The sequence below is a fragment of the Ascaphus truei genome, chromosome 9 (assembly GCF_040206685.1).
Source record: "Ascaphus truei isolate aAscTru1 chromosome 9, aAscTru1.hap1, whole genome shotgun sequence".
In the NCBI taxonomy this organism is placed as follows: domain Eukaryota; kingdom Metazoa; phylum Chordata; class Amphibia; order Anura; family Ascaphidae; genus Ascaphus; species Ascaphus truei.
The window spans coordinates 59,314,507-59,330,197 of record NC_134491.1 but is presented as its reverse complement, the minus strand read 5'-3'; the positions used below and the strand labels follow the sequence as shown (position 1 = coordinate 59,330,197).

The 15,691-nt window shown below is 44.2% G+C and overlaps 1 protein-coding gene across 1 annotated transcript; it reads right to left on the bottom strand.

Moving 5' to 3' along the window:
* Window positions 1-14,930: 14,930 nt before the first annotated feature.
* Window positions 14,931-15,398, bottom strand: LOC142503250 (protein LDOC1-like). Its single transcript, XM_075615411.1, has one exon. It carries the CDS (start codon window positions 15,396-15,398, stop codon window positions 14,931-14,933), a length of 468 nt encoding a protein of 155 aa, XP_075471526.1.
* Window positions 15,399-15,691: the final 293 nt, after the last annotated feature.

Sequence of the window (15,691 nt, the reverse complement as noted above, 5' to 3'; positions counted from 1 at the left end):
AATAATTGCAGAATGGTAAGAAAACATAGAAAGCTACTGAGACATAAAGAATGAAAGGAATGAGATGAAGTGCTGTGTGTGTTGATGTACACAGTATGTATTTGTTGGTAAGAATAACAATATTCTGCATCTTTAACATGCTTCCCAAATATCCCATTTAAATGATCTATGAGTCTACGCTCTCCAAAAACGAAGGGGGTGAATCCAGGTCAGCAAATGCTCCCAAAGTCTGATAAATGAGGGCTCCTGCTCCTGGGAGCCTACACTCTAGAGGGAATAAGGGGCAATGGTGAAACAAAAAGGTGAAGTGGCTGCTCATTGTGGGACATGCCTCAGGTTGGGGTATGGTCCAGCCCAACAGCTGGCCTCATTAAGGTTTGCAGGTGGGGATGTTAGGGGGGTGTTACATGCAGGGTTGTCACCACACTGGGTTTGACCCGGAGACTACGGGTTTCGGTCACGCACCTCCGGGCTAACCTGAAAAATCTCCAGTCGGCGATGGTGGCAGCATCTCCCCGTGCAAATCCAGTCAACATGGCTCTGCGACATAAATGGAGCCGCGTTGCCATAGCAACGGGACACCACGGTATGTCGCAGTGTCTGGTTGCCATGACAACAAGACGCTACGTGACGTCATGCGGTGTCACATTGCCGTGACAACGGGGGTGTCACATGACGCCTCAGCGCCGTATGGCACTCTGTTGTCATGTCAACTTGACACAGCATGGCGCCACAACGTCACGTTGACATTTCACTTGACGTCCCGGAGCCATGCGGACTGGACTTTGCAGGGGGGGAGCTGCTTCCGCCGCCATCGCTGCTACTGCTGGTAAGAGAAATAAATATACAAATAAAATAAATAAATGTAAAAAAAAGTAATTGCAAAAAGTCTCCGGGTTAGCCTTCAACAGAAGATGGCAACACTGGTCACAGAGCGTGGAGATGATATGTAAATCTATTTCATATATTCATTCTGTAATTGCAAGTGGAATTATAATAATTTGATTCCTTATTTAAGCAAAGCTTATTTATGAAAGGTCTCAGTAATTAGAGCCACTATCTGACTAGCCTGAAATTGCACTGACCTTTCCAGCAGTGGTAGTCATACACGACATGACTACACTTATTAAACATGATGCCATTTAGAAAGTTTGCCTTTGTGTCAAGATGAGGAGCTTTGTCGTGTGAACCAGACATTAATCCCGTTATTGTTTAGTTCTCTTTATTTGCCTGAATATAATTTGTTTTAATGTCTAAAAAAAAAAAAAAATGCCTTTAACAAAAAGTCTTGTAGAATAAAATATATACACGTTCTAGTTTACATATAGTAATTAAATACTAGCTAGAGATGTTCGCTTGACCCAGTGCTTTGGTTTTGCCACTAAAGAAATGTTGAGTTCTGGTTTTGGTTCTGGTTGTGGTTTTGAATTATAGTGGAATATACTAATAAAAAAATCTATATATAATAAATGTTTTTTAATTTTTATAAAGATTAAAAAAAAATCTTTATTAAGAAATGATTATATTTTATATTTACATAAATACACACGTTCATCACAATACAAAGAGTAAAATATATAAATGCAACAATATACTCTGTGTGTGTGTGTATTCCTTGCAAAACTCTACATGCTGTTTGAAGAGAATTCCAGAACAATAGAGCAATACCATTGTTGGGGTGACCATATTTGTCCTGGCAAAAACTAGGACAAATGTCGCATATGCGCAGTCGCCGCTTGCGCGAATGGCAAACATCGACTGCACATGCACGAAGAGCGCTGTGTTTTTCGGTCGCACATACCCGATCGAAGCTTGCCGATCATACATGCGCACGAGGGTCCGGCAAGTGCCGATTGCGCATGTGTGGCCAGCGGCATAGAAAACAGGGACAGCAGCACCCCAAAAAGTCAAAACAGAGGTTTAAAAACTGGGACTGTCCCGGCTAAAACAGGACATCTGGTCACACAAACCACTGTTATCCTTATCCACGAGGAAGGAGATAAAGAAGACCTCAAGAACCACAGACCAATCAGTCTACTTCCAACCACTTACAATATTTGTATGAAGATTTTTACTAATCGGCTATAACAGATCTTGGGCCAGGGCCGCCAAAAGATTTCCTGGGGCCCAGGACTAGAGCTTTGGCCGGGCCTTGCGAGCCTTTTTACACCTGTTTTTAACTCCCCCTCCCCTCTGTCTCTCAAGATTCCAACCTCTCTTCCTCACTCATTCTCCCCCTCCCTCTATTACACCTACTCTCTTCCCTCTCTCCCCACCCTCTGCTATCACTCAATTAGCCCCTCTCATTCAATCCCGCTCCCTCAATCCTCCCCTCCTCACACTCATTTCCCCCTCCTCTTCTGGCCACATTCTCCCCCCTAATACACACACAATACCCCCTCCCAATAAAAAACTACCCCTCCCCGATACAATTGCCACTACCCCCTAAATACAATTACCACTACCTCCCCAGATACAATTACCACTACCCCCAGATACAATTACCACTACCTCCCCAGATACAATTACCACTTCCCCATATACAATTACCACCACCACCTTCAATAAAATTACCACCTTTCCAATAGAATTACCACTGCCCCCAATACAATTACCACCACCCCCACAAATACAATTACCACTTACCTCTGGTTGCCGCTGCCGGGCCGTAGCTATCCCCAGCTGCTGCCTGCCTCTTTCCACGCTGGACCTGGCTCTCTCACCGGCGCATACCGGAAGCTGGGCCTAAGTTCAGGGTGCACCCAGCTACTGGTGCGCACCGGCAGGAGAAAAGCCTGGCCTGGGAAGAGGCGACAGCAGCTGGGGAGAGCTAGGGCCTAGCTGCGGTGGCAACCAGAGACCTGGCAGCTGGGCTCAGTGTTTGGTTGCCGCTGCCGGTCCCTGGCTCTCCCCAGCTGCTGCCTCCTCTTCTCACCCAGGCTTCTCTCGTGCCGGTGCACACCAGTATCTGGGTGCACCTGGAAGTCAGTCCCAGCTTCTGGTGCGCACAGGTGGAAGAGAGGATGGCGTGAGAATACTGGACACAATAATGAATGGTTAAGACGCACTTGAGACACACACACACACACATGCTCAAGGCACACACCTCTCACCTTTTCTCCGCTCCATACTGTTTCCTCCTCTCTTTGTCCCCACCTTTCAGGCTCCTGACACCTCCTCATGATTGCCTGCATTATTCAACAGCAGCCAATTAGGATGGAGGAAGCTGCCCAGCCCCCTAGCAGCAGCCCTGCTCTGGGAAATCCCGCAGCCCCCCAAGTCGCGAGGACATTATGTCCAGAGAGGTAATACCGGTATACACATACATGTCCAATATTACCTCTCATCTTTTACTGGACAGAGTGTCCAAATACAGGACAGTCCGGTTCAATACTGGACACCTGGCGACCTTCGTGGGAAGAGGAGGCAGCAGCTTGGGAGGGCTGCGCACCGGGTCCCAGTTTTACTAAGCAGTGCTATGCTTTAGGGCCCTTTACTGTCTATTCATTCCAACAAGCTGTAAAGTGCCTTAAATCCCCACTTTCCCAACACTGAAGCTTAGGAAATTAACACAAATTAACAGTTGTACACATGGAAAATGTGACTTTTACACAAAAGTATGTATATTTCCAAGAAGAATCATTTATAGCCTGATCTATCCATCCTAACATAAATGTTAATTGCATAGTCATTAGTATCAATTTTATAAGGAGTGTCAAATAATTGGTGGTATGGCCCCAGATGGAAGATATTTCAACTTAATTTAAACTTCGTGGAAAAAAAAACACCCTAGTTATTTCTTAATATGAATTGCTTTATGGGGGATTTGTTTTCTGTTCATAAATAGTGTCGTCTTTTTTATCTTTTTTACATTATTGAAAATGTCCCAAAACATTTTGTCCTCACGTTATACAAGTCAATAAATGGTGTGAAACACATACAGATATAGCGAGACTTTTTGTCTCCGGACCTGCGCCCCGAAAAAGCGAAAGGGGACAGTGTCTGCCGCGGTTGCGCTGCGGGAGGTCCATGTTTCCGGATAAGACACTTCACCGCTATCGCGTCTGGCTACAGCTATAAGCATTACGGAAATATCCTATGTAGATATGGTTTGATTTTTCAGAATATAATATTTCTATGTATTGCATGAATGTACAGATGTATGTATGTACTGTATATCTTTATTTATATAGCACCATTAATGTACATAGCGCTTCACAGCAATAATACACGTGACAATCATATAAATAACAAAAAATACAAAAAACAAACAATGGGAAGAAGCGCTTCCGATTTAAAAGTAACCTTTAGGAAAAGCAGTCCTTGCCCCAAAGAGCTTACAATCTAATTAGGAAGAACGTACAGAGACAGTAGGAAGGTGTTCTGGTAAGTGCGTCTGGGCCAAGGTCGATGTATGAGGTGTATAGTTGTTTTTGTTTATCAAGTCTACGCATATAACCAGTTTGGAGAAAGAGGAGTTTATTGCCTAACTCTCCTGGCTAGAAAAAGCGGCAAAACCAGTGAATAAAACACCAGCAGGTTTATCGAAGGAAAGCTGTTCATACAAAAAAAAAAAAAGGGAGTGAGACTCTCAGAAAATCAGTAAGAGTTGACAGTTCTGTGGTTAAAAATGCACATTGGGAAGCAGATATTTTAGTATTTACTATGCCTATCTGTTGCCAAAGTGAATGTTTGTTTTTAACACCCACCAGCTCTCCCTGTATCTAGGTTAGGAGCCTGGATTGGAATGTTTTAGACTTAGCTGCCAGCTCTGAAGAGGCATTACCCCCAGCGAGCGTAATTGGGATGTGTCCAGTTAATCAGTTGCCTTCTTCCAGTGTGATCTCCTTCTGCAGTTCACTCTCTGCATGGAGTTTTATGAATCAAGGGTTCCGTTAGCATTCCTGCCATTCAAGCCTGCCACAGTTTATCCTAATTCTCTTTAAGTCACTAAAGCAGCAAAACGTGAAAAATCCAAAATACTACATTTAAAAAAAATCAGTTCTGTAGCATTAGATAATACTGTCTGCCTTTTTTTAAACTTCTAATGCCATTTTTAATTCTTTTTTGAATGTACCGATCATTCTTTGGTTGCTAGAAACTCATATCTGCTTCCTCTTTTGAAACAGGCTCTGGCACACACCTTTTGGAGCTCTGCCCTTCGGCAACAAAGTATCACAAACAGTTGCTGTGTTCCAAACAGCAGTCTGTCTATTGCTCTGAAAGTTGTAACAATAACGTGTTGTGCTTAAGTGCTGCAGTTGATATGTAACATTATATTACTAAGTCAGAAGGCAGCCATTTCATTAGGCACACAATCATGATTTTTACCGATTTATAAACAGGAGCATCCATCGATTGCCATCTTAGGTAAGAATGTAGAATTATACATGGTCACATGTTTTACATATACAAATAAGAAAGAAAGAATTTAAAAAAAGGGGGGTGTAGTATTGCTGCTTTAACAACACTGCTCGAAGCATGATGGTACTAGGGGATAAAAAAGTACCCCAACTTTATTTTATTGAAAAACGAGGATTGCCACTATTGTTATATACTGTACACGCTAGTACTTCAATCAAGTTTTTTTTTTTTAAGTAATAGAGGGTCTATTTGGCTTTGTTCCTGCTCTTAGTACATAGATATATTAATATAAACCTTTCTAGGTTAACCTTGACCTATATTATTTTTTAAATCCGACACACTATTTTTTAAGGCACTATAATGGAGCGGTTCCTCCCAGACACCCCACTTTTTAAAGCCTGTATAGCAGGAGATGTGAGATCCCCTGCTCCCCGTGACTTACCGGAGAAGGTGCCGTCGGTACTTCCTAGAGGTTTAAAACCCCGGCGTCTCACGGGCCAATAGGAAGCCGCCATGGATGACTTTGTAGCTTACGATTGGTCTGCTTGATACTGGAGATTTAAACCTCAGTTTTGGTTTTCCCTGGAGGGGATGCTCAGAGGTTAAAGCAGCGACATGGATTTCATTTATTGTTTTTTTTAGCACAGGATTGAAGCAGAGGGTTGCCGGGGCTGAGCCCCGTTTGTTTCAGCTCCGAGACCCCCTGCTTCCAGAGGTACAGACCTCCGTAGGGGATGTCTATCTCTGTGGAGTTTAAAACGCCGCCATTTCGTTAGGCACACAGTTCCCTGGCTGTATAGAAAACCTGCACCCTTACTGAGGTAAGTATCTCGGGAAGCAGGGGGGCCCCGGAGCTGAAATGAACAGTTCATATCAGAGATCCCCCCCCCCGCATCAATCCTGTAATTAAAAATAAATAACCAATTATATGAAACCTGTATTGCTGCTTTAAATGAACGCCTCGGAGACTCCCTGCTTCCTATACAGGGGACAAGAACAAAAGAGCAGAAGAAACTGCTCACTAATCAACTGCGCTCAACAGGCTAAGGCCACGATTACAGTCCTCACTGGCGCGCGTCTGTGCGAGCTCATCGCATCGCGGGTGCCTCTCGTCTGCGCGATGTGTGATCTTGGCTGCAAGAGATTGGGGAGGTGTGGGGGACGCATCACGAAGCGGGTTCGCCCTCATTGGCCGAACCGCTCACGTGACGCTGACGTCACACGACCGCACTTGAAATGACACATTTTTTTTGTCTTTTTCAAAACGCGGCACCGCCATCGCGCTCTATCGTGCGCGCACTAGGGGGGCGGCCGCATAGGGATTAGCCATTTATGTTTGTCATGCGCGGGCGCCAGCACCATCGCGCTGAGTATAATCTCAGCGTAAGGGAGTTTTCTTTAAAGGGCATTAAGAAGAGGTTAACACGAATGAATATTGATAACCCCATTCAAATAAACATTTGCTGGCTGCATCCATGAAGAATTCGTCGTGCTTCGGTCCTCGATCCAGATCTTCAGTGAAAAGGAAATGTACAATGCCCGTACACGGAATTTGTAATTAATTACCCTTCTATGATCCCAAGAATTCAGCATTTTGTTCTATTTCACATGTCAGACTCCGTGAGTTGTTAGATTTTGGCTGGTGCGTTTGGAAACTGCGCGTAAACACCGGCTTCCTGTTGTTGTTGCTACTGCTGCCTGCACTGGACTCTTGAAAGGACACTGTGCCAAAAAGGATAGCAGTGGTACTGGGAATGACTCAGCAGGACAGCAAAAGTCACACATGAATGTATGCATATCTTTATCTATATAGCGCCATCCTGGTACACGGCGCTTTACAATGCACGTGACATCATATTATAACACAACCGGAATAAGCGCATCAGACATAAAACAATAGGTAAAGGAGCCCCTGCCCCGAAGAGCTTACAACACCAGTAAGTGATCTGTCCTGTAGAGCAGTGGTGCTCAAGTTCTGTCCTCAAGCCCCCCCCCCCCCACCAAAAGAAGACTGAGCCACTGATTGAGCCCCCTGTGCTGAAGCTGGGATATCCTTAAAACCTGACCTGCTGGGGGGATCTTGAGGAGTGGAGTTGAGCCCCCCCCCCCCCCCCCCGCTGTAGAGGAACAGAAGAGGAGGCCTCACTGACGTCGCGATCACGTGGTCGCTCCGAGGGAGAGGTCACCTAATCGCGATGTGCCGGAAAGGGCTGTGGAGCGGCGGCACTCAAAGGGTTAAGTCAGAAATGCATAATCGCGAATGTTGACAAATATGCAGAATCTACAACTTTCATTAAAGCAGCTAACTCCTCAGTGAGGCCTTTACTTTCTGGAGCAAGGTGGTCGGCAGATACTTCCTCGCCGCGAGACATCCAGCGGCCAAGTTACACGGCTTCAATGAGGGAATGCAGTGTGTCGGGTACCAACTGGGTCTCTGGCAGTGAAGTGGTTAAAGGGTTTAGCAGCCACTTCAAATTGTAGAGCTGCTGTCACATAACTAGGGAGGTTATCCATCAAGTTCCTTTATGGCTGAATGCACCTGAACGCGGCATTAACTCCCGTTCAAGTCAGCGGCAGTTAACACGGGTGCGTTTACCCGTAACGGAGGTTAGATGAGTCTGGGGGTTAGTGCATCCACTTTATTAAAACTCTAATATGTGTCGCAAAGTGGGACTTCACCTTTAAGCACCAAGATAAGGTTAAAGGTGGTGGGAGAGTTTGTATGAGTAGCTGAGGTCGCCTTCATTGTCTTGATGTCCCCGTGACCTTTTGAGATCTGAAATTGGAAAGATTCCTTACTCCACTGGGCTCCATGGAGCTAAGAGGAACATCGTGATGGACATGAAGTGCCTTAAAGTCCTTGAGAAAAATAACCCAATTTCAGCTCGTCCCTCTAGGGCTTGGAACAGATTTGACAATAGGGAAAAAGAAGAGTGGGTAATTGCAGGGAGATCAAAGGGTACAAATATATGAAAGAGTCCTATAGAGACCTGGTAGAGGATAATAGCATAGCATCTAATAAAATATAAATGAGTAGATACAGGTACAGCTTGAATGAGTCTGCATGGTTATGGCATCAATGAAACCGCATACAGACAACTGATTCACTAACTACTGTAGTTATGTTACCACTATTGTGTCTCCATTTGCCTTATACTGTAACATTGGAAGGCTATTTCCTCTATTTCAGGCTATTATCTGTCACTGTGGTATTCTTGTTTTGAATGTTGGCCCTAATTTTGTACAGTAAATAAAAGTACCACTTGTGGTGCAGTTGCATGTCTTAGACAGGTCTGCAACCCTTTACACCCATTATCGCTTAGCACAGCGGTGCGCAAACTGGGGGGTACCCCCCCCGGCATTTAAATGAAATGCCGGGGGACCGCGCGGGGCCTCTATAATACACTTAACTTCCCTTCCAGCGATGCGTCGTCCTGGTAACCCAGCATCAAATGATGGCGCAAGGTCACGTGACGTCACGTTACTTTGGCGATATGGCGACGTGACATCACATGACCCCGCGCGTCATTTGACACCGGTGTCGAGAGGGGGGGGGGGGCGCGAGGTGCCGAGGAGAGCAGGCAGGGGTGTGCACGGGGAAACATTTGTGCACCCCTGGCTTAGCATAAAGCGATTCCACTGCAGCCAGGGATTCTGGGAAATGACATGCTAATGAGCAGTGTGTCACTCTTTACTTCTCGTCTATTTTAACACGGACCCCTACAAACGTTTGCCTGCCGCATTATACAGCTTTTATAGCAGTCTGGGTTAAAGAAGTGCATAGCCAGTAACCCTACTCACAGACAGCTAATTCGACCTTTTGGGTCTCATCAGTGCGAGGTCGGTTAGTGACTTTGCAACGATCCTAATTTTAAAAGCCATTACATTTATATTGACTAGTGAGGCAAACGTGACTTCCTTCCAATTGTCTCAGTTTGTGTTCTCCTTTTGTCATACGATGTTATTGTCCTCCCTACAATATTGTACTGCGCCGCAGAATATCTTGGCGCCATACAAATAAATAATAATAAAAGGCGGATAAGTTGTTACATGTTAGAAATGTACAGCGGAAAATCTTACATGGAATAAAGAATCCCATATATGCTGGAGGTAACTTTGTATCATACTTTTCCCAATGACCATATCCTGTGGTGGTGCAGTTGGGACTAAATCCTTCGGTGTATTAAAGAGATAAGATACATTAAAAAAATTAGATTTCAGCAGAATAGCTGTCTGCGAGTAGGTTTCCTGGCTTTGCACTTCTTTAACCCAAGCTGTGCTGAAAAGCTGTGTAATGCGACAGGCATAAGCTTGTAGGGGTCCGTGTTAAAATGGACGTGAAGTAAAAGGTGACACTGTGTGCTCATTAGCATGTCATTACCCAGAATCCCTGGCTGCAGTGGAAACGCTTCATGCTAAGAGATAATGGGGGAAGCAGGCCTGTCTGAGACATGCAAATGTGCTCACAAGTGATATTTTTATTTACTGTTTTATCTATATAACCTTCTACCAAATAATTTACTAAATGTTTTGTGACTTGATAGTAAACATTAACCTGTTCAAGTCTCCTGCATGCACAACTGGCGCAATATTTCAGCAAATAATACAAAATACGGTTCCACACGAGGTTGGTGAACGAATTAAAGCAACTTGGACTCAGTAAAAATATTTGCACCTGGGTTAAAACTGGTTGAAGGATAAACAACAGAGGGTTGTCATAAATGGCACTTTTTCAGCTGGGATAGAGTTGTGAGTGGAGTACCTCAGGGATCGGTACTGGGACCCCTGCTTTTTAACTTGTTTATTAATGACCTTGAGGTTGGCATCAAGAGTAAAGTCTCCATCTTTGCTGATGACAATAAATTGTTTAAGGTACAATCGGAGCAGGATGTAATTTCTCTTCGTAAGGACTTGGAGAGACTGGAAACTTGGGCAGGGAAATGGCAGTTGAGGCTTACTACAGATAAGGTTTAATAAGGCAAACAAGATCTTATCTTGCATTAAACGGGCAATGGATGGAAGGGAAGTAAACATAATTATGCCCTTTAATAAAGCATTAGTAAGACCACACCTTGAATATGGAGTACAATTTTGGGTGCCACTCCTTAGAAAAGACATTATGGAACTAGAGAGAGTGCAGAGAAGAGCCACCAAATTAATAAAGTGGATGGATAATCTGGTTTATGAGGAGATGCTAGCTAAATTAGATTTATTTACATTAGAAAAGGAGATATCTAAGAGGGGATAGGATTACTATATACAAATATATTTGGGGACAGTACAAAGTGCTTTCAAAAGAATTATTCATCCCAAGGGCAATACAAAGGACACAGGGGCCACCCCTTAAGGTTGGAGGAAATGGGTTTTCACCAGCAAAAATGAAAGAGTTCTTTACAGTAAGGGCAGTTATAATGAGGAATTCATTACCATGAAGACTGTGATGGCAGATACAATAGATTTGTTAAAAAAATTAAAAAAAAGGTTGGACATCTTTTTTAGAAACAAAAGTTATACAGGGATATACCAAATAAGTAAACATGGGAAGGATGTTGATCCAGGGAGTAATCGGATTGCCAATTATTGGAGTCAGGAAGGAATTTATTTTTCCCCTTATGATATATCATTGGATAATATTTCACTGGGGTTTTTTGTTTGCCTTCCTCTGGGTCAATATACTGTTATTACAGATATAGGATAAAGTATCTGTCGTCTAAATTTAACATAGGTTGAGCTTGAGGGACGCATGTCTTTTTTTCAACCTCATCTACTATATATATATATGTAGAGGTATCAGTACCGTGTTAGCCGAGCTTCAATAATCAAAAAATAAATAGATGATACCGTTCTGTGGCTAACGAAATGCTTTTATTTGTGCGAGCTTTCGAGATACACTGATCTCTTCTTCTGGCGATGTTACAATGAATGAAGCAAGCAAAAGCTATACTATAAACAGTGTCTATTGGAATGTTATCTGTGCTGGTCCTTCCCCCGGTGTGGATGTGTTTTATGACTGGAGGTGTCCAAAGGTTCCTGAAAGCAAGTGATGAAAGAGTGTGTATGTGTATCAGTGTGAATAAAAATGAATGGAGAGCCCACAGTATATACAGTGCTTTACAAAAGGTGTGTGTGGAGTGGGAGTGGATATAAATGGTATGGGTGGGTGTGGAAATGTGAGAGTTTGTAGCACAACTAAAAGTGTGTGTGGAAACTTTGTGGTCCCTATTGGTGTATAGGGATGGAAAAACAAGGAGTATTAGTATGTGTAAGAGACAGCTGTGTGTGCATACATATAGCACAGTATGTACAGACATGGCCTTTAGCGCTCATGGGAAGAGAGTTCACTTGTGTCAGTAATGACTCATAAAATTTCGATCTCTGTTTAGGCCACTGCTAAGTGTCCCGAATAGTTGCATAAATTTGTATTCATGCAACCGTCTCTCTTTTGGTGTTTTAAGATTACCTTTGAGTATGGCAACCCTCAGATCGTTCATCTTATGGCCAGAGTCAGAGAAAACACATCCACACCGGGGGAAGGCAAGCACAGATAACATTCCAATAGACACTGTTTATAGTATACCTTTTGCTTGCTTCATTCATTGTAACATCGCCGGAAGAAGAGATCAGTGTATCTCGAAAGCTCGCACAAATAAAAGCATTTAGTTAGCTACAGAACGGTGTCATCTATTTATTTTTTGATTTTATATATATATATATATATATATATATATATATATATATACAGCAGGGCCCCGCTTCTCGGCGATCCGCCGATACGGCGGCACCGAGAAGGGGGCCGCCATCTTGGTTCTTAAATCGCGCATGCGCAGAATGGGCGGTTGCGCCCGGCGCGCATGCACAGACTGTAGTTTGCGCGCGCATACTGTAGTTTGCGAGCGCATACCATAGGTCGCGCATGCGCAGAACAGCAAAAATGCTGATTTGCGAATGCTGTAACAACTGAAAATCGCCGGATTCGCTTTCCGGCGATTTTCACTTTACGGCGGGCCCCTGGAACGGAACCCGCCATATACCTGGGGCCCTCCTGTACTTAGTTAAGTTATGGTGAGTAAAAAAAGTGACAAAAACCCTCCACAGCAAAGCATATAGCAAATGGAAATATTACTGTATGCTCATTTGCATGTCTTAGACATGTATGCAACCCCGCCTTTCACCATTATCACCCAGCACACAGCACTTCCACTGCAGCAAGGGATTCTGGGAAATGACATGCAAATGAGCACACAGCCACCTATTGCTTCAAAGCCATATATATATATATGTATATATACATATATATATATATATATATATATATATATATATATATATATATATATATATATATATATATATTAGCAGTGGGATTTTCCTGCTTCTGTATATCGGTTGCTATTTTTGCATCAGCTTTGCCCCAGAGTTGCAGCTGGAAAACGTTGATAAATAAAGTGTCAGAAACGTCTCCAATACACATCTACAAAATAAATCTGAAAAATATCAAACAATGACAAAAAGAGGAGCTTACATTTCTGCTTTTGCGGTTTCCTTGGCCCGGAATAGGGGTGTGTTCACAACAGTCCAAATTGTTACATTGGCTAAATCTTGGGAAATGCCACAAAGCAGTGGTTTGAAGAACTAACATCTGTCAGTGTGTTCACCCAAAGACAAAGAATTTTTAGACTCAAAGTGGATGGAAGCTGTTTGTTCAGACCAGTTTAATGCCTTTGGGAAATAAAACTTCAGCTGTGTCTAGGTATGTCTGGTTGGCAGGGAGTTCCAAACTTGGTGTGTGAACAAATTTTAATTAGCAGCATAAAAAAAAAAATCTCTTAAGTACTAGAGCAGAGCAAGGTCAGCTGTAGGTCGTAAAAGAATCCGGCACTCAAAAGCTTTGACATGTTTTCTGACACACGAGTTTGGGTTTTGCATCATGAATGATCAAAATGGACAAGTTCTGAACGATGAAACTGATGTTATGTATATGCAGAATTAGGCCTGAGGCACAATTAAAAAATCCTTGCTCCACTCCTCCTAAAGTCTCCTGCTACCAAAATATCAAGATAAGACTGTTAATGATTCCCCATGGATTTTCCGTGTTAGAAAGATGTATTCCTGCTTACTACAGATCATACAAAAATGTGTAACGTACCTTGTTCAAAGGAAAAATGTAGACAGGTTACTAAAAGGGATCCATGCTTATTACAAAGTCCAAATGATCACATCTCTTTCATAGCTATAATACGTGTTTGTATTTCCACTGTGTTAGCGATGTGCGAAACTTCCACCCAAGGTCGTGAACCGGACAAAATGGGCAATTTTTCAGCTGGGAAAAAAAATTGCAACCTTGTGAAAGCAAATTGTCATGCATTAAATCAATGTGCACTGCAATCGTGCTTAATATAGTCATTTGCGATATACTCTAAAATCAGCAGATTCGCTAAAAGTTGCAGACCAAGCAATATCCTTCGTGTTTTTTTAATTTTTTTTAAAAATAAATCAGTTCTGTACTATGAGAAAATACTTGTAGCATTTAAGAGAAAAAAAAACCCTCTAAATTACACTTTTAATGTATTATAATATAACAAGCAACCCCCAAATACATATAAAATACATATAAAACCCCACAAAATACATATAAAAACCACAAATGCATATATAAAGAAAACATCTACTCCTGTCAGGAGTCTAACTCGCATGTATATCCCTATCTGCAATGTTGGCTGGGTGAGCCAGCTACCAACTCTAAATAACACACAGAGATAAAATTGAGTCCTTAACTGTCAGATGGGAGGAATGGGGCTAGAGATGAGTAACTCCAACGTAAGGGTTTCAGTGTGGCTATCGGTGGAAGATAAGGTGAGGGGAATCGTCTCGAGAGAAATGAAGGCCGGGTTCAAGGGTCAACCGTTGATCCCTTCTGGTCCGATGGGTTCCCACCTGCCCCGGAATCAACAAAGGGGGCCGCAGAGGCGCAGAATGAAGGGCCCGAAAGAGTAACCAGAATGAAAAGCTTCTTGGGGAGCTTGTCACTGGAAAGGGGGCAAGGAGAAATGGCACCCAGGGAGAGCCCCTTTGTACTCACTGGGTGGAGTCGTTTCCCGGACGCAGGGGACAATTCCGAATCGGGTGTCCAGGGGATCCGCAATAGAAGCACAGCCCACGGTCCCTTCGGAGTTGTTGTATCGGTGGCCGGGTCTATTAAGTCCCTAGTTGCATGGGCTCCAGAGGGTCCAGGGCTGGGAACTGGGACGACTGAGGTCTTGGAACCGGAAGAAACCTAGGAAAGGGGGCGACCAAAGGCACAAAACGAGGACGTTGTCGTTCGGAGCGTCGCTCCTGGAGGCGCTGATCCATCCGAATAGCCTGAGCAATCAGTTCCTCCAACACTCCTGCCTGGGATGAGCAGCGAGTTCGTCCTTTACTGTATCCGATAACCCCTGCCAGAAGACGGCGATGAGTGCCTCCTGGTTCCAACGGGTCTCAGCTGCTAGGGTCCGGAATTCCAGAGCATATCTGGCCACGGAACGGTGCCCCTGTGACAAAAGAAGAAGGGAAGAAGAGGCAATATCCTAGCGTGCGGGAGTGTCAAACACCTGCTGAAACTCCTGACGAAAGAGAGCATAGTCTTGGGTTATCTCTGGCCGTAATTCCCAAATCGGAGAAGCCCACGCCAGGGCGCCACCAGTCAAGAGGGAGTACACATACGCCACTTTCTTACGTCCCGTGGTGAACTGAAGAAGCGCCATCTCGAATTGGACCTCACGCTGGTTTAGGAATCTGCGGCAGGCCTGCGGATCGCCAGCGTAGGGTTTCGGTGCGGGTATCTTGGTCTCGGGTGTGGCTGTGCCAAGAGATCTGGGCTGAGACGGGGAGGAAACGCTAGGTGGTGCACCCTGGAGAGAAAGGTTGGTTAGCCGTTGAGCTAGGTCAGAGATCTGGGTGGACATGGTTTTGTTCTGTACCACCAGGGCCGAGAGAATTTGGTCTAAGGTAGGTTCATCAGTCTCGATCTGGTCTGCGTCGGTTGTGCTCTGCATAATGTCACGGTAGTGCTGTCCACAGACCAGACCCATCCCAAGACTGAGGTGGAAAGTATAATACCACGCACCCGCAGCAGAGGGGCATGTCCGGAGTGTGGTAATTAGTTGCCAGGCCAGGAGTCTTTAGTAAGAGAACCAAAGGTACTTGCCGTGTCCGGAGGTAGAAGTATTGTGGTGATTGCCGTAGCCGGGGGTCGAGGGTGCCAGAGGTCCGGGAGGTAGAGGAGCAAGCCGAGATCGAAGGGCGGAGAGAGACTGCGTCGGGAAGAGTAAGCCAGGGTCCAGAGCCA